We start from the raw sequence: 20,222 nt of genomic DNA on the forward strand, positions 1-20,222 counted from the left end.
AGCTCATCAGTCCAACCCCCTGCCAAGCAGGAAACATCTGTTAGGATAAAAGGAAGCATGTTGGGTTGAGAATGTAAAAGAGATTACTGAACATTTTTATTGCAGTAATAACAGTCTGAAAATTCTGAAAGAATCCATATTTGGAAGTGGTGCTGTATTTTGAACCAGCTTCTGTAGAAGTGTACTGCATAATATTAATATTCATGGTGCCCTACACTATTTATTGGCATCAGTCGAGAGTCCTGAAGCAAGCATTACTACTGTGGTAACAGCAAGCATCAGTGGAGAGCGTTCAGCTTCAGATATATCCATTCATGGATCGGGTGACAATTTGCGGCATGGGAATCGGGAGGATGGCAGGATCAGGCAAAAGCTCAAGCGCAGGAGTGTCAGGGCAAGAGCAACCTTCATCTCATTCATGGCAAACTGTTGTCCAATGCAGTTCCTGAGTAGAATAAAGGGCAACATTACATTACAAACAGAAGAGCATTCTGGTGATGGTCAATCAGGGCATTTTCCTATTATGGAGGAAACAGTGCAAAGTATAGAGTGAGGAAATATTTACCTTGGCCCTGCAGCAAAAGGCAAGAAAGCATATGGGTGGCGATGCTTTGAATTCTCTGTGGAGAATCTTAGAGGATTAAATTCCTATAGCAGAAAATAAGTCATGGAACTTTGTATTAGAATGGCAACAGATATAGTGGCTGAAAGAGCTAAAGGAAAAAGGAGCATTCACAAAAAAGAATACTGTTCTATACCCACTTACCGGGTCATAATGAGCTCCATGGGACTTAATTCTGTATAGGATTATAGGACTGCACTCTTAGCAATATGTTTTCCCCAGTGTAATCTGAAGGAAAAATATCTACCATGTCTAGATACAGAATTGAGCAATGTGTTGTTTGTTTAAAAATTAGAATTTTCTTTATTGTCAATTTCATGCCTTACAAAGTTACAGTTACAGGTGGGTAGCCGTGTTGGTCTGCCATAGTCAAAACAAAATAAAATAAAAAATTCTTTCCAGTAGCACCTTAGTTGGTCTCTAAGGTGCTACTGGAAAGAATTTTTTATTTTATTTTGTTATGCCTTACAAAGGCTGGTTTGAATTTATTTTTGAGGGTGATGAATGTTTTATTAAGAAGCAGGGCAAGGTAATTATTTCTACAAAAATGGTGGATGGCTTGTACTATTTACAGCATTCTCCACCCAGTGATGGGGTCACTAAGAGATCTAAAGCTGGTTATATAACCAACCAGAAATGCTTTAAAGAATGGCAGAAAATAATTTCGAAATTCATCTGGCAAGGAAAAAGCCAAGAATCGCATTTAGACTATTACAGATAAAAACACAGAGGAGGATGTTCAGTACCTGATCTTAAAAATATACTATGAAGCGGCGTGCATTGACTGGCTGGGTGAATGGTTCAGGTTTAAAGAATATTGATTTACTTGACCTAGAAGGGGTGGAAAACAGATTCGGGTGGCACGCCTACCTTGGTATAATAAGGTTGAGGTCCACAAAAGCTTCTTGAACCATACAATTAGAAAACCATTATACCAAGTGTGAGTCGATATAAGGACTGGTTCGAAGGGGAAAACGCCTGTTGGGTGTCACCACAGGAAGCCTTTACAATACAAAAAACCTAACATGGAAAGTAAACTGGCTAACATACAGAGACCTACTGGAGATGGAAAGAAATATACCAACAATAAAGCATATGAAGAAAATTAAAGAAAAAGTAACAAGTTGGCTTGATATCATCAATTGAATAGTGTTTTTGTGAAAGATAAGCAAACGAAAGGTTTTAAACCAGATAGGTCATGGCTTAGAAAAAGAGGTCATTCAAAATAACACCAAAATACTTTCTAAGGCCTACGATTATCTGTTAGAATGGAATTTGAAAGACGAGGAGGTCAAGTGCGTAATGACAAGGTGGCTATGACATGGCCATATATTGAACTTTCTAAATGGACCAAACTTTGGAATGTCAATTGGAAATTTACAGCATGCCATCATTGAAAGAGAATTTCTATAAAATGATGTACCGCTGGCACCTCACACCGATAAAATTAAAGACAACTATACAAAACAGGTAGCAAATACTGTTGGAAATGTGAGGTGAAGGACGGGGAGTTCTATCATTTATGGTGGACATGTGACTTTAATAAAACGGTTTTGGGAATATATCTATAATGAACTTTAAAAAAATACTAAAATATACCTTAAAAAACTACCAGAAGCATTTCCTTCTAGGTATGGTAGGTCCTGAGATCCAGAGTATCGATCAAAGTTTTTTTTATACGCTACAACTGCGGCGAGACTTTGCTGGCCCAGGTTTGGAAGCACAATACGATACCACCGGTTGCGCAGTGGCAACAAAAAGTCACTGAATACATGGAAGTTGCTAAAACTAACCATGAGAGTCAAACAACAGGGGGAGGAAACGTTTAAGAATGAATGGGAAAATATGTTGATTATTTAGACAAGGTTTGCAAGTTGTGATATTGACATTTAACTCAAGGCGTATAAAGAAACAGAAAGAAGAAGATATAAAATTAAATAAGTTAATGAAATGACAAAAAAGGGGTCAAACGGAAGATGGGATTTCATAAATTGTGAAGTGTGATTGGGAAAGGGGAAGGTGTAGAAGGGAAATGTAAGTATGAGGAATGAAATAAAAATGTGTAAATAATGATGTGATATAAAGAAGGCATAATATGAAAGAAGGGAAGTCTAAGGACTTAAGATCTTAAAAGATTATTTGTGACATGACTTTTATTTTTTAAGTTTCCTTTTCAATGTACAGGTCTCTGTAACAAATTTCTTTTCTGGTTTGTATGCATATAAAATTAATAAAAAATATTTGCAAAAAAAAAGAGATCTAAAGCTGGAAAAAATAATGTGTTGATAACTGAACTATGTCAGCAAAACTCTAATTGCCCGCATAAAAACTGCATCCATGCTCTACACAGAAAAATGGGGCATGCAAGTTTCAAATATCTGGTGAACATGCAAAAAATATGTAGTTTTAAAAGTTAACCAGTGCCGCACATACCTTGATTGTGCTATTTGCAATCAAGCAAATCAAAGTTGCCAGCCAATACCAGGTAGAAGTGATAGAATTTCTACACATGTTCTGCAACTTGTTCATTCTGATTTAATGGTCCTTTTCTAGAGAGTGCAGGGAGGATCTATATATGGTCTAATATTGTGGATGATAAAACAAGATATTCATGACTATATCTGTTAAGAAACAAATCAGAATGTGCTGATGTTTTTAAGTCCTGGAAGGTATGGGCAGAAAACGTTTTCAAAGGCCAGTTATTCAAAGCGACCGAGGAGGTGAATATTTAAGTATCATTTCCAGGGCATGGCTTAAACGCCATGAATAACACATCGTCTCACATGCCCAAATAGTCCTGGCAAAATGGAATTGCCAGAGAGACGCGTGGGTATCATATAAATTGTAAAGGACGCTGTTAATTGATGCTGGATTGCAAAAGGATGCAAAGCTTTGGGGAGAAGCTCTCCTGGCTGCAATTTTTTTTTTGGTGAATCGTACTTTCACTACTGCCATGGGTGATATTCCATACAGAATGCTTTTTGGGAAGGAACCAGATTATGCAGGTTTACAAGTGTGTGGGAGTTGGGCTTTTGTTCATATCCCCAAGTCTCTAAGATGTAAAGGTGAGCCTAAAACTAGAAGCTACATCGGCTATCAGGGTTATTCCAGCAGACATTATCGTTTTGCTTTGGGCCATGGCGAGTACTTATTTCACAAAATGCTGAATTTGCTGAACAGGATAGGTGGGAACAGGTTCATGCCAATCCTAGTATTTTAGTTCCTCTATCAGTACAACCACAGGAGCCCTCTCAGGCAGGCAGCTGCTGAGGAAAGGCTAGAAAGTGGGGGAAATTTGCTCTCAGACACTGACACTTTGCAAAGTGCCACAAGCAGTGAATCAACAAAATGATGAGCTGGAGGAGCAACAAGAGGAGGAAAGTCAGTGGTTATTCCTAGGAGGTCCACAAGGACTACCAAAGGCATTCCCCCTGATAATTGACTTTAGGTGCAACAAAGTGTGTCATGTTAATTGTACAGAGCCACAGGATTTTGCTCAAGTTCTGAAACTACCTTCTAAGGAACAACCCAGTGGTTTGATGCATGAAGGAAGAGTTGGAATCATTCAAAGAAAATAAGGTATACACACTAGCCAAATTGCCACCAGCTGAAAAGTTAATTTTCTAGCAGGTGGGTCTTTAAAGGAAGACTCAGGTATCAGGTGATACACGTTTTAAAGCTGGACTGGTAGCAAAAGGTTTTGCACAAAAGCCAGGAATTCACTATGATGAGCTTTTTGCACCCACTGCCAAGACAGAATCAGTGAGGCTTGTTTTGTCTGTTGCAGCTGACAAGAATGAAAGTGAGTCATTATGAAATTACTTCTGCATATCTAAATGCTCCTCTGGACCAGGTGATATACATGTGAAAACCTCCAGGGTTTGAGGAAGGATTTAGTATGGAAATTAGACAAAGGTGTCTATGGTCTTAAGCAAAGTGGCTAAATGCTGGAACGATTGTATAAACACACAACCGTAAATCTTGGATTTAAAAGAAGTGTTGCTGATCCTTGCTTGTATAGAAAAGGACCAGGTGATGATTACATATTGGTTTTGATCTTTTTAGATGATTTGATGGGTGGCAGGGCAGGGTAGTTCTACAGGCAAAATTCAAAGATAGCAAATCAGTTGGGGAAACATTTCAAAGTGTATCAATAAGTTTGTTTTTGATGTTCATGTTACTGCTATCTAGGTCTTTGGGGGAGTGTCATGTGACAAAGACGCATGAGAGCAGGAACAGCTGTTGATGGCTAACTGCTGTAACTGTCATTCTAGGATATAACTGCCATTCTAGTCGTAACTGTCTTTCAGTGCTATGTGAGTTACATACCTTGACTGTGGTAACTAGTTCTCTCAGAGTGTGTTGCCAGTATAGAGAAGAGCTTGTATTCTATATGTGATCTATTTCTATGGAGAAGTTTATTTTAAACTTAATAAAGTTTTTATTTGTTTCAATGAAAACTCTGCTTAAATGATTCCCGCTGCACGTCAAGTCACACAGTGGTTAGTGTGACAAACAATTGGCCTCTTTTCTTAAAGAAATTTTATGTGTCTATGGCAATTATTCTGATGTTCTCCCACCATCTTTTTCTCAAAACACGTTCAGTTGTCTCAATCTCACCAGAAAGGTCTTGCTTAGCCCTTTATCCTTTATTATTACCTCCGGATTGTCCCAAACCTCAGGATTTCTGTGAAGACCATAAATATCCAATACAGTTAGAAAGCCTATGAAAAATGAGACACATCATCTATTTCTTTCATCAGCAGTGGTATTATGTAATGAGAATTAATTGCTGTCCAGTGGCATTTACCGAAACATCATTCACAATAACTAACTGCAAAGACAGGCAGATTTTCAGAGTTGTAGCACTGGTAACCAGGGTGATCCTGCACAGAGTACAGGAAGGCAGCTGGAAAGCATACGACTATGCTTTCCTGGTCATATACTATTTGTTTGTTTGCCCAAGAAATTCATTTAGGTGTAGGTGGGGCCTCAAGAGGTGGTCCATCTAAGCCTAGCAGCTCCAGAAAGCGTCCATCTGAACACAGGGGCTGTGTACCTCTGTGCAGGCATGCACACCTGTGTGAGTCCTCCACATATTCCCTGTGTGCATAAATGTGAGTGTGTGCAAGCAAGAGTGTTGGGTGGCCGCATCACAGGCGGCAGGCAACCCCCGCAGGGTAGGCCAAGGGTGAATGTGGACCACTAAAAGGTTAGCCACCCTTGATGGAAGTTAAGAGACAGTGGACTTGAAAATGAGAACAGTGTAAAAATGAAAATTGAAGAGGAAGGGATGAGTTCAAAGGAAGTTCTGCAGAAGAAAGAGAGGGGAAGCCTACCTTTTGGTAAGGTTTGTCCATCAGCAAAGGTCACAGGAGAATTCAGTTCTCGTGCTATAAAAGGTACTGGAGGATAAAGCCGAAGGCTCTCCTTAATGCACATGGTGCTGTACGTCATCTTTCCCAAGTCGTTCCTTAAAGACACCAGACCAAAATTGCCATATTTAGGTATCATAACTGTTTATTAAAAAGGTAAAGGTTAAAGGATCCCGACAGTTAAGTCCAGTCGCAATGACTCTGGGGTTGAGGCACTCATCTCACTTTACTGACTGAGGGAGCCAGCGTTTGTCCGCAGACAGTTTTTCTGGGTCTTGTGGCCAGCATGACTAAGCCACTTCTGGCAAAACCAGAGCAGCGCACGGAAACACAGTTTACCTTCCCGCTGCAGCTGGTACCTATTTATCTGCTTGCACTTTGACGTGTTTTTGAACTACTAGGTTGGCAGGAGCTGGGACCAAACAACAGGAGTTCCCAGCATTGCGGGGATTCGAGCAGCCGACCTTCAAATTGGCAAGCCCAAGGCTTGTTTTATTAAGATGTAGCAAATAGGGTTCGAGAGCATAGGATTAGGCCATCTTCCCTGGAACCTAAGCAACCTGAGACTTGTGGCCAGAGTACTCTGACCCTAAAACGCTCTGCAGTGTTGCTGTCCCTTCATCTTCTCTTAATCTTTGAGAAACCCATAAAGCAGGAATAAACTTTTAAGGTTGAACAATAATTTAGAACAATAATTTAGTCTGACCATTGAATTTCCTCCTGTTGCCCAAGAAGCTCCATGATCTCCTCTCTGCATCTCTGCTGATGCTCAGGGTTCTGGGCCATACAATAAAGAGCCAAGAGATTCCACCTAGCTGTGGTATCATGACCTTCGAACATGAATGTGTCCACTTCTGCACGTATGTCTTCATCTGATAATGGATTTCCATTTTCATCCTAACCACACAGAGAACATAGCGCATTATACAATTGGTGCAATCCAATATTTATTGTCCTCCAAGATGCTCCTCCCTCTCCCAGCTCCCATCAAACCTTTCAAAGAAGGGGGAGGTGCTTCAGAAAGCGGTTTTCCAAACTGCTCTCTGAAGCACCACTCCCACAAATAAATAGCTCACCTGGGCCACCTGCCACCCAAGATGCTTGCTCACTCATGTGCCTACCTGCCATTCTGCCATCATGCTGGAGTTTAGTAAAACCAAAGAACCTCTGTGATGCAATCTTCAAGCAGAAACCAAAAACAAGAAATGCGGCTGGATGTATTTATTACGTTAGCATGGGTAAGTAGAGTGTTTCTGGATGTGGAGGTCTTTAAATTTAATGGACAATTGGCAGTCCGCCCCACCGGAAGCATATGGATTGTAACTCACTCCTTCATTATTCGTCCTACCATCAAAAAGGCTGAGAAATAATTTACCTTATGGCCTTTTTTTGAGACTTAAGAGAAATTTGTCATGTCATGAGGATTTTTTGTATTAATGCTAATCAACTGGCCGACTCATTATGTATCAGGGGTTACCCTCAGAAGGGTGATTAATATGGCTAAGACTACATCGTTGGGTAGAGATTGCTCTACTCTACTTACCCATGCTAACATAATAAATACATCGAACCGCATTACAGGTTCTTTGGAATATTCCCCATATGCGGATAAGGTCATTAAATTGATAAAGAGACATTGGTATATTCTGTGGAATATTCCTGGTTGTTTGGAATTTCCTCTCATAGGTCTTAGACGCACTAACAGTTTTAAGGATCTATTGGTGCACACTGACATTCACAATACTAAGACTGGTTTATATAAACTAAGACTGGTTTACAAAAGCAGGGTGTAGCAATGGGTTCAAAATGTGCCCCTAATGTGGCCAACATCTTATGAGAGAATTCATCCATCAACCTTTTATTGGCATCAAACCAACAAACATACATACAAAACAGAAACGGATAATACTTTCAGAGTGGCACAGACTATGTTAGAAGAGAAAAGAGACAAGACTCTGCTGACCACGATTGGTAAATGCCTGTATTGAGTACATGAGAGAATTTGACATAACATATATCAAAACAATAATCCCTTTAGTGAGTATATATTATTTTACAGTTGATACATTGATGACCTGATATTCACATTTTCTTCAGATATCTTTTGTAGATTTGATGTTTGGATCAACCACGCTAATCCCCATTTAACATTTGAAGGTAAATCAAGCCACACCTTTCCTTGATGTGGAAATTTTCATAGAAGAATTAAAATTAAAGTACGACCTTACGGAAAAAGTACTGACAGAAATTCATTGTTGCACTACAAATCTAATCATCCAAAACACTTACGTAATAATTTACCGGCAGGTCAATTTCTAAGGTTGAAATGCAATTCGTCCAAGCCTCAGGATTTCATAATTCATTCTAAAAGACTTACAACATCCCTGGTGCAATGAGGGTATCCTCCCTCAGTTATTGACTCGGCACTTCATAAAACCCAATTAAGAGACAGATCATCACTCCTGTCTGGTCCTCAATAATTTGAAAGAATTTAAATCCTTCTCGTATTGTTGTTTCCCTTGAATATAATCACTTCACTTTCGACATCAAAAGTTTGTTAAACGCCATGGCCATCTTGAGGATATTCCTGGATGTGAAATCGCACCTTTGTTTGCAAAGCGACGAACAAAATCATTAAAGACTCTCTAGTACATACTGACTTGAAAACCTACGGTAACCTCAACAAGTTTTTTCAGGTGCTCCACGTGGTTTTTTACAAATGTGGACATTGTGTTGTTGTTCAGTCGTTCAGTCGTGTCCAACTCTTCATGACCCCATGGACCAGAGCACGCCAGGCACGCCTATCCTTCACTGCCTCTCGTAGTTTGGCCAAACTCATGTTAGTAGCTTCGAGAACACTGTCGAACCATCTCATCCTCTGTCGTCCCCTTCTCCTTCTGCCTCCATCTTTCCCAACATCAGGGTCTTTTCTAGGGAGTCTTCTCTTCTCATGAGGTGGCCAAAGTACTGGAGCCTCAACTTCAGGATCTGTCCTTCTAGTGAGCACTCAGGGCTGATTTCTTTGAGAATGGATAGGTTTGATCTTCTTGCAGTCCATGGGACTCTCAAGAGTCTCCTCCAGCACCATAATTCAAAAGCATCAATTCTTCAGCGATCAGCCTTTTTGTAGTGTGTGCAAATTTGCATTACAGGTAAAAAAAATTCACTAATGTTGAAGGCTATAAGTTCACTATACATTCCTTTGCCACGTGTGCCACATCACGGGTGGTATATGTCATTAGATGCCCATGTGGTTTCTTGTATGTAGGCTACACACTCAGACCCATAAAGGTCAGGGTCTCAGAACATAGGTCCAGAATCAGGAATTGTGTAACCGATGCACCTTTAGTTACACATTTTAATGAAGCATCGCACACTGATCATGATTTAACATTTTTCGTAATTTGGACTTATTCAGGCCCCATGGAATCAGCTAAGAAGAGAATGATGCAAAAAGAAGCCAGGTTCATTTTTTTATTGAACACATTACATCCTCAAAACAAAATCAAAATTCTTTCCAGTAGCACCTTAGAGACCAACTGAGTTTGTTCTTGGTATGAGCTTTCGTGTGCATGCACACTTCTTCAGATACACTGAAACAGAAGTCACCAGATCCTTAAATATAGTGAGGGAGTGGGGAGGGGTATTGCTCAGAAGGGTGGTGGGAATGGGTGATCAGCTGATAGGTGGACATTACATCCTGTTGGGCTGAATACTGATGTAGATTGTAACTGTTTCTTATGAATTTTATAGTGGTATAAGTATGTCTGAAAAATATTTGTGATTCTGTTTGTATTTATAATTTGTGGCCCTATTTCTGAGTACCATTGGTATAATTTTGCCTGTGGATTCCTTTAAGAACACACCGACAGCAGTTGATAATTAAGAACACCTGTAACTCTCTCAGTGGTATTACCTGTATGTATACATATATATCCTTAGTTCACAAGAACTCTCACTAAAATCTTCGGAGTACCTGTTAGGTCTCTGCTTGTACATTATCTTCAACTGGTATGTATATAATTATATATAATTATATCCTTATGTAAGTTGGATATATACGTTAGATAATTGATATTATGTTTCTTTCAGTATTCAGTATTTCATTCTGCTGATGAAGCCAAATGGTGAAACAGGGATAATAATCCGGATATCCTTATCCTTCTGTTTGCTCTGATTCTCGTGGGAACATCACGTCTATATTTGACCTTGGACTGTTACGATACTACATACATCATCGCCAGATTATACTTTATCATCTTTGGAACTATCATTTTATTTGAGTGGATGGCACCGGACTTGTTGTATGCTCACTTGCATCTCCATACATGAACTTTCACGTATATGGAGTTTTAGTGTGGACATATTGCATGTGAATTGATTTATTTTGGTTTATATTATATCATATATCAGATTTGGTCTATCTGCATGTTTTTTGATTAGCATTTTAAAATATGTGACATTGGAATTGTTATTTATCATTTATCAGCTGGTTACATTGTTTGTATGATGTATCCTGAGAACTACCAGCAGTGGTTACTTATTCTTATGAACACAGCTCCGTAGGAAATTGCTTTCAATGTATATTGAGGTATGCTATTATGTTACATTATTATTGTTATGTGTATTGTATCATTTATAGTGTATATATTGATTTCATGGATGACTGTGATACATTTCCATGCAGGTTTTTGTTTATTTATTTGTCTATTTATTTTGCAGTTATTTGCTGAAGAAGACATACACGAAACAGTGTTAATACCGGATCACTGTCCATTGTCTTACTATAGAAAAATATATACTACTTGTATTGGCCGCCGTGGTGCTTGTTTTTGGATCATGCTGGAGTTGACAGGGCCATCTGTCAGCAGCCACACAAACTGCAGTGTGATGACAGCCTCACCATTTTATGTATATATTACAGACCAAGGGAGTTTTGCTTGGGCTGAACTAATCTGAACTGATTGGTGATGGCTGGAAAAGCCCTTATCAATATAGTATGGCAGGTATAGGATGCATTATTTTTACAATGTTCACCTTTGCACAAAGAAGAATATCCAAAAGTCCAAATGCCTCTTCTTCAGAATCTTTTCAAGCTCTTTCTCATCCTTGAAGGAATCCTTCCTCTGTCTTATTACCTTCTCTGCATTGAAGACATATAGTATGAAATGAATAAAGCTATGTGTAAGAGGCAGGCAAATATATTTAGAATGTGTTATGCTTGGGGTAACGAATACTTTTATTAGCTCAGCTCTGAAAAGGAAGCTTAGAATGCTCAGTACCTTAAAGAGCTAAACAGTTTTCAATCCAAATTTCAGTCCACAGTTGAGAGTATTAAGGCTTCCAAATGCTGCTTTCTGGGAACCACAGGAGGGGAGAGTTTCTCTTATGTTCAGGTTCTGCTTCCTGGTTTCCCACCGGCATCTAGTTGACCACTGGGAGAAAGGATGCTGCACTAGGATGGGCTATTGGCCTGATCCAGCAGGCTATTCCTATGTTCTTAGAGGACAGTTGATTTTTTTTTATTAGGAAAGAAGGGGAGGAGGGGGAGGAGGAAGTAAAAATACATACCTGTGTGATGGTGAGCTATTTTGCAAGCTTTGTAAAACTGACGCCCTTTGGAGCTCAACCGGTAAATGAGATCATTGTGATGCAATGGTGTTTTCAGTCTCTGATAAACCAGGAACCCGAGATCAAAAACAGTTCGAATATAGGAATTTTCTCTGTGGACAGTGAGAAATGGAAACCAATATAAACAAACAAACAAAAAAGACAAAAAGAGATTAGATTACATGTTCTTTAAAAGTCACATTTCTAGATCCATTTTAATATGAGATTTGGGGTAGGGGGTGCGTGGCCGTTTTGTAGTGGTTCTCGTCCGACTCGGATGGTGGTTTTTTTGGGCGATGCTTGGGGAGTTCTCTTCAGCCCCATTGAACCCTCAATGTGGGTTTCCTCAGGGTTGAATATTATCTCCCATGCTATTTCACATCTACATGAAATTGTGGAGTAGCATCATCCAGAGTTTAGGAGCATGTTGTCAGCAATATTTGGAGGACCCACTGCTTTTTGTCTCCTTCACATTTGCAGGCATGGCAGTAGATATGCTGAAACATGTCTTACCTTGGTAGTGGACTGTGTAAGAGCCAACAGGCTGAAGCTCAATCTAGATAAGGCTGGGGTACTGTTGGTGGGTGGTTCCCTAGACTGGATGGATTGTGATGGAGCAGGAACACAGCTTGGGGGCACTTCTGGCAGCTTTGGTGGCTTTGGTGGCATGTAGTGCCCTCCCTCAGCTTTGGCTGGCGGCCCAGCTGCACCCCGACCTGGACCTAGCCTTACTTCCATTGACTATACTCTGGTTACCTCTATGTTATATTATTGCAAAACCTTATATATAGGACTACCTCTGAAGACAGTTTCAGAAACTTCAGCTGGTGCAATGTTTGACAACCTTGAAGCTCACCAGGGTAAGATGTTTTGAGCATATTGCACAAAATCTGGCCTGACTGCACTTGCTGCCGATTACTTTCTGATTACCTGGTGCCTTCCATGGTGAGCTAAGCCTGGCAGGACAGCTTACTCTATGGTCTTAACCCCTTTGTGCATTAATTAGACTTAAGCATGCTGGTTATATGAGGCTGGTTATCTCACAATAAGAACAAACAAATTGGTCCAGGAGTTAGAGGAAGGAACCCCGGGCCATCCATTGAAGCTTACAATTGGAAGATTCCAACACAGACAAAAGAAAATATTTCTTCATGCCTTTAAACTATAGGAATTTACTCCCGAAGAGGTAGTGATGTCCATCATCCTGAATGGCTTCCTTAGCCATATGCAGATCGCATATGAACTGTCACAGTTCTCTTTCTCAAGCTCTGGGAGGAAGACCCCTTCATTGCCTACAGACAGCCACCCAATCTCAAACAGCTCCTCACCCACAATAATACAACAACAACAGGACTCAACATGGACACTGGTACCAGAGCCTGCAATAAACCCATGCCAACTTTGCTGCCACATAAACCCAGACAAAACCATTACTGGTCCCAACAACATCAAACATACCATCTCAGGACTATTTAATTGCTCATCTTCCAACATTGTGTATGCAATCAAATGCCAACAGTGCCCTTCAGCTCTCTATATTGGACAAACAGGCCAAACCCTACGCCAAAGGATAAATGGACATAAATCTGATATCAGGAATCTCAAGACAGAGAAACCAGTAGGAGAAAACTTCAATCTCCCAGGACATTCTATAAAAGATCTCAAGTAGCTGTCTTAATACAAAGAAATTTCAGAAATAGACTGGAAAGAGAAGTGGCTGAATTGCAACTAATCACCAAACAAACCATGGAGAAACCTGGTTTGAACAAAGACATTGGATTCTTATCTCATTATACATAACAAAGCCATCTTTAGCCATCTCACCCCTTGCCTTTCCCTGCAAGACTAATTGCAGCCCTTAAGAGTCGTCAACAGGTTTTCCACACCTATCAGCTTATCACCCATTCCCACCACCCTCTGAGTAATACCCCTCCCCACTCCCTCACTATATTTAAGGATCTGGTGACTTCTGTTTCAGTGTATCTGAAGAAGTGTGCATGCACACGAAAGCTCATTACCAAGAACAAACTCAGTTGGTCTCTAAGGTGCTACTGGAAAGAATTTTCTATTTTGTTTCGACTATGGCAGACCAACACGGCTACCCACCTGTAACAGAAAAGAAGGTCTGTATCTGTCTGTGACTCCCACCTTCTCTGAAATAGGCATTTTATACTGACCTGTCTGTTTCAGCATTTTTCTGGTAGCTGAAGGCACATTTCATAATAGTATCAAGAGTCATCAAACTGACATGTTCGTACATCTCCACTGATGCTGTGGGGTTGTTGAGTACCAGCTTTCCCCATACATCCTAATATTTTAGGAAAGGGAAAGAAATGACAGTAGAGAAGTCTCCCGATTGATTAGATGATTCATTATCTGATACGGTCTTGCATTTGTAGAACTCAGCAGGGAATAGGGATTCAAGTAGGACTGGTTGGTTCCGCCTGTCATTATCTCTGGCTCTACTTACTGACGGCCTCTCTGCCATCTATCCTCCTAGTCCCAATGGGCATCAGTCGCCACTGTCTGTTAAGCAGCTTCCTCTACTGGCTGGTAAGTGTATCTGAAGGACTCACATAAAGCCTTTTGATTCAAGGGAGATGTGGAGAAGAATGAAGAAGCATCAGACAGACACAGAGAGGGAGAGAGTGTTATCATAACTAGGACATTGGAGAGACATGTATTTGCTCCTGCAAAGTCATTGCCTGCAACACAAAGGATTGCTCAGCTAGCCTCACACTTTCAAAGGTACTCCAGACTCAAATATTCAAAGAACTTTGTGATGTGGAAGAGGAAGTAAACACAGTTTTTCACATACAGTTCTAGCTAATACAACATTGCACAACACTTCAAAGTGATGCATTTAAATATTCCACAAAAAACTAATGGTAGTCACCATCTGTTTATCTTGAGAATGTGAATGAACTAAGTAAGAGAATATTAAGGTTCACAAGTTTATGAGGTGCAATGCTGGTGCCAACTCATTGCCTGCAACCAAAAGGGCTGCTCAACTAGCTTCACACTTTGCTGGGGGCTTCTGACACAAACCTTTTCCCCCAAAAAAACCTTTGTGGTATATAAGAGGAGGTTTTCAGGCCAAAGAAAAGAGAAATCAAAGGCCTTCTGAGTCTGCTCAAAGCAGGACTGAGATCATGAAGGTGGATGAGCAACTTCTGATACTGGAGCTGACCTCCTGAAAGTAGCAATGGGGTTTCTTACCAGCATCTCCTTGACTGATTCTGCCATAAGAGTCACATAAGGCTTCAGAATATTGTAATGGAATCCGGGAGTCAGCAGTTTTCCGGTGCTGTTGCCACTTTGGCCCATTCAGGACGAGAAGTCCCCTTCCTGCCAGGGAAAGGGAGAATAATGAGGAACAGAAGCCAAATATAATGTTGTCTTTCTTAGGCACATACACCAGGGTCAGGGTCACATGGTAAATTATCCGCCACAGATGACTAGGTTTACAGTAGAAGGATCCCCCCCAGTACTATATTTGACCCATTGAAGTAGGCACTTAATTGCTGGAACAATTCAAGTTAAGAATCTATTTACCTAGTAAAGGATTTCTAAACATGGAATGCAGTGTGTATACTTCCTTACAACACAAAATGTCCACCTTCATAGACTCTATAGGACAGACTTTTGAGATTGTAGGTAAACATACTATAGAGTCTGATTCTTCAGCAACATGTGCAGAAATCAGTTGGCCAAAGGAATACAGCTGGCACTGAAGCCTCCTGGGAGGCACCAGTGGGGAAGGCACCAGCTTAACTAATATCAGCAGCTTCCTGTAGACCCAAAGGAAGTTTGAACTTGGAAACTGATAATATATGTATATGTTTGATGCAAGAATAGCACAGAAAATATGGGGGTGCATAAAATTAGTGAGAGAAAATACATACCAATCCACGGAATTATGAAGTTGTATGTTACAAGAGCTTTAGGATCTGAATAGTTTGATAAATGAGAGAAAATGAGCTCAGTATTTGTGAGAACAAATTTAAATGTTTAATTTGCTAAATTGTACTCTGTTGCCTGAATCTAGGAGATTCCTATGGTTACCCAGAGATCCCTCACTTGCCTCTCCTTGTTTTTCAGCAGCCATATCCAATGCACACTCCCACATCTTTGCACATGCAAATTAAGACAAACAACCTTTGCATGCCCAGCTTACTCCAAAGCGTGACCATTTCCTTGTCCAGCCTTGGGGACTCCAGCCATTGTGCTTCCCCCAATTTCCAAAAGGAAATATCCAATTCTCTAATGTACCTGTTGAACTTTGTAGTCTGCAGTGTGCCTTCTCTACCAATCTGATCTGAGCATTAAAGACTTGGGTAGAACTAGAGCTGGGAGTTGGAGCTCTTTGCCTGGCAGTGAGGGCCAGGCCACTGACTGGGACCGATGGGAGTTGAAGTTCAAAACATCTTGAAGGCACCAGGTTGGGGTAGGTTACTTTAGGATGCCCTTGAAATATGAAGACTTACATTTATTTCTTGCCTTACAAAGAGCAATGCAACTTACTGCATGAATAATTTTGACAGCCTCTAGCATACTCATGTAACTGCATGATCAGAGGGACATAAGATACAAATTTCTTACCACCTCTGCTGTACACTGCCTTTGCATATTCAGGGTGGTTGAGGGACAGGAAAGCCAAGAAATTTCCATACCAACGTGGATAACAGTGCGGGTATTTTTCTGTCCATGCTGCCGCATTCAGGAATTCTTCCTCAGGTTTCATCTGTTTTGGTAACCAGGTTACATCTTGGTTATTGTGATTAAATGTTTAGTTCAGGATGAAAACAGATAATCAGGTAATGAACCAGTGTATAACTTTCAGCTGGGAAACATATGTAACAAAGGAACAATTCACCCACTTGGCTCAATCCTAAAACCACAGTCTTTTAAAACGGTTTCTTTCTATTCTGCATTGGCCTCCCCTTATCAATTTCATTTCCGTCTCTCAGGTGTAGAAGAACATACACTGGTTGAGCACAAATAAGCCATTGAAGTAAATGTAAAGAAAAAAACAGCCACCAAAGAGTACATTTAGAAAAGCATTTTTTCCTTGTTGGAATAAATTAAAATATTATACGTAAAATTATAATATAGTATTTATGCTTGAATCTGTGAATCATTCTTCAACTTTAGGTAGAATTGGATAAGAGAAACAGGTCCATCACAAATGCAAACTGTTACATGCCAAATATGGGAGTCGGGGAGTAGAGGTTGAATATGGAACTAGAGATCAGCATATTGGGGAGGCCACAATACGTGGCATTACCCTGTTTAAAATTTCAACACTTCAACAGGAAAATGAAATGGATATAGATGTGAGCCAGTCCCTGTAATCAGTAAAATTGTGGCCTTCCCCCCTTCCAAATTGTTGTCTTGTAAGATATGTTCCTTTACACCATAGCTATTGCCTTCACACAGTAGGGAGGGCTCTATGACTAGGCCCACAATGGACATGTACCCTTCTCCTAGTGGGCGGCAGTTGTGGCCCCTTTTGGGCGGCCTTCCATTCAGAAGGTGCCAGGAGTCACATCCCAGTGACTAGCTATTGTAGATTCCTTGGCCAAATCTAAAGTTCCAACTGTCCAATCATATGCAGCCAATGAGTGGAGCCCAGTCTGCCAAACCAGCACAGCCATCCCCAAACCAGCTGCCTTGCTGGTGCAAACAGATTGATCAACAACATTAATGAAGCAGCACATTTGATAGAAAATATCCTTTCTGAATGTGACATCAAGCTGAGAAAACACTGCGCTGGATTCCTCTGATCGCACAATATGAATTGGAACCAATGTTCAAGAAAGTAGTTAATGTGTGTCACACCATAAAGTTTAAATTCACTGATTTCATCTATCTTTCTGTGTTCCTGATGTAGTCTTTGCATGCCAACAACAACAAAAACCTGATTTATCTTTGTTTATGGTTAGTCCTGCTATGCTTCCATACAAAACACCTCTCCAGGAAAGTCAGAGAATCCCTTACCATGTGGACATGGCCATACAACCAGTGGCTGGGAGGTCCTGGGAAATTCCTAAAACCCTTGATCAGTTTCTGCCTTGTCTGAAATAGCTGGGTGGCTTTCAGAGCCACACAGGTGAAGATCAATGCCACAGTCCAATAGAAAAACGGAGAGGGACTCCCCGGTAGCCAGGACCACAAGGGATTGATTAGATTCTCCATCGCCAGCTGCCAGTTGCTTTGTTTCGCTCACTATCGAGATTAAGTCCTGAAAGGTTTCTGGTTCGGTTGGCAGAACAACTTTGTGGCCTCTGGCGCTGTAGTTATATGGGAACTGCTTGAACCTCCACCCAAACGCTCTGATTGGTTTCCTCCTATGGGCACAGTATCCTCACTCCCCCCCCCTTCAGAGCTGGATCCAGATCACTATTATTGGGAAATGTTGTTTTGTTAGCCGCATGCTGGTTGCTTAAGTATTTTATCAGGGGAACTATCTCGTACATCCAGAATTACCAGATATTCAAAGAAGATATCACAGTACTGTACCCTCAAGGAGGACTGGTACAGAGAAAGACATTTGAGACGGATTCTAAACTTCTCATAGGGAAGAAGATATTCTTTGGCTTTTATGTTTACCTTTTATTTTGTTCAATATTTCTACTGAGCAACGGCAAATGCTTCCAGTTTGAATAAATGTTGTCAGCCAACCTCTGCTTGAGTTGGGCTTCCCTCATCACCTGCATGGACTGCATCCTATACTTCTGGAAAAGGGTCTTTCTAGCCAGAGGCATCCCATGAGCCAGTCTTCCCTCAGGAACTGAAGTCTTTATACCAGTAGCTGCAAATTCCCCAATAGTGAGAGGGTGCATATTTGGTTCAATTTCCATTTTTTTTAAAAATTGAAACAATATACAATCTCTGAAATGATTCAAGAAACAAAGTGCATTATTCGAAATTTGCCCTTCTCCGAATTTTGTGGTGTAGTTCTCCAACATACACTGAGTTAAATTGTGCATAAAAATGCATGTATTTGTGATAATTAAATCAAACAACACATTCTATTAAAGACATTGCTTTGCAAAAATATGCATATTACACAAAATTACATACATTTGTACACTAAGAAAAATTGGCACTAATATTATGGATTTTCATGAGGACACAGTACCAAATTTCAGCCTTCTTCCACCTTTGATCCCCAGATGATGTTGGATCGCAAATCCCATAATCTTCCACCATCTTTGTCAATGGTCAGGGATGATGGGAGTTGTAGTCCAACAACATCTGGGGGCCCAATGTGAAAAAGAGCACTGCTTTAGGTTTGGTTGGAGGAAGTTAGCAGCTTGGAGCACTTCAAGGCCCTGCTATTGGATTAAACCAAGGGCTCCCAACTGAAGTTAGGTTAGCTCAAGAAAGGGAAAAATACATGGGTTATATCTAAAAAGTGTCTCCGTTTCTATAAAATTATTGTTTTATTCATATGGCAGTGTGTGTAAATTTAGATTGCTTGGTTAACCTTTTAAAAATGGTTAATAAATTTCCATAAGTTGTAGAAGAAGTCAAAATGATAATTTTTCTTATTTGCAAGTTCTAGATTTATTATTATTATTCATTCTTCTCTTATCACAGTAATTTATATTCCAAAGTTCAGGAAATCAATATTTCAAAGAAGGCTTACAATTAAATTACACATTTAATAGCTACAACAAATATTTATTACATATTTAAAAGGTCTTCAGGACCCTTCCCACAGAACAGCTGATGTGAAACCAGCAACAAGGAGGAGGCATGAGAAAGTCCAAAAGATCAGGATTTCTCCCTGTACAGTCCTTGAAACACAATAGTTATAACCTATTTATTATTAAACTGACTGATGCATACTTTGTTTTATTAAAAGAACAAACCCAAAGTCAATGATGTAAAACATACAAAAAAAATAAAATCCAGGCATATTAAGCTTTGATTTCAGAGTCTATCTTGTAAATAACGAAGCTCTGCAGTAGACAGGTTCAATAGGCACAGGAGATAGTTTGCCTTAAAATCACAGCAAGGTAGCCAAGAATTCATGACAACTAAATATCCTCTATCTATCCCACACCCATCTGCCAGGGGCAAAAGCTTATCTGAAATCATTAACAGGGTCTTGGCTGAGTAATGATTTACTACCATCTTCTGGTACTCGGGTGGTGCTGTGGGTTAAACCACAGAGCCTAGGGCTTGCCAATCAGAAGGTCAGTGGTTCGAATCCCTTCAACAGGGTGAGCTCCTGTTGCTCAGTCCATGCTCTGTCCGACTTAGCAGTTCGACTTCACGTCAAAATGCAAGTAGATAAATAGGTACCGCTCCGTCGGGAAGGTAAACTGTGTTTCTGTGCACTGCTCTGGTTTGCCAGAAGCGGCTTAGTAATGCTGGCCTCATGAACTGGAAGCTGTACGCCGGCTCCCTCGGCCAATAAAGCGAGATAAGCGCCGCAACCCCAGAGTCGTCCGTGACTGGACCTAATGGTCAGCGGTCCCTTTACATTTACCTTTACCATCTTCTGGTAGCTATTTGCTCAACTAGTCTAATAGGACTGAAAAGAAGAAAGCTGCTGGTGAGCTAAGATAACTCCTAGTCTATCACTGCTTGAGGAGGTCACA

The 20,222-nt window shown here is 40.4% G+C and overlaps 1 protein-coding gene across 1 annotated transcript; it reads right to left on the reverse strand.

Annotated features, from left to right (window-relative positions):
* Positions 1-268: 268 nt before the first annotated feature.
* LOC117048414 (cytochrome P450 4B1-like) lies at positions 269-17,845 on the reverse strand. Its single transcript, XM_033152210.1, is given in 16 exon segments — positions 269-307; positions 310-378; positions 381-445; positions 566-648; positions 5,282-5,346; positions 5,962-6,095; positions 6,704-6,894; positions 11,035-11,057; positions 11,060-11,140; positions 11,569-11,720; positions 13,785-13,915; positions 14,827-14,907; positions 14,909-14,955; positions 15,513-15,557; positions 16,210-16,351; positions 17,608-17,845. Coding segments are annotated over 16 exon segments (1,536 nt in total). The 5' UTR covers positions 17,806-17,845; the 3' UTR covers positions 269-278.
* Positions 17,846-20,222: the final 2,377 nt, after the last annotated feature.

Source organism: Lacerta agilis, chromosome 6, assembly GCF_009819535.1.
Source record: "Lacerta agilis isolate rLacAgi1 chromosome 6, rLacAgi1.pri, whole genome shotgun sequence".
In the NCBI taxonomy this organism is placed as follows: domain Eukaryota; kingdom Metazoa; phylum Chordata; class Lepidosauria; order Squamata; family Lacertidae; genus Lacerta; species Lacerta agilis.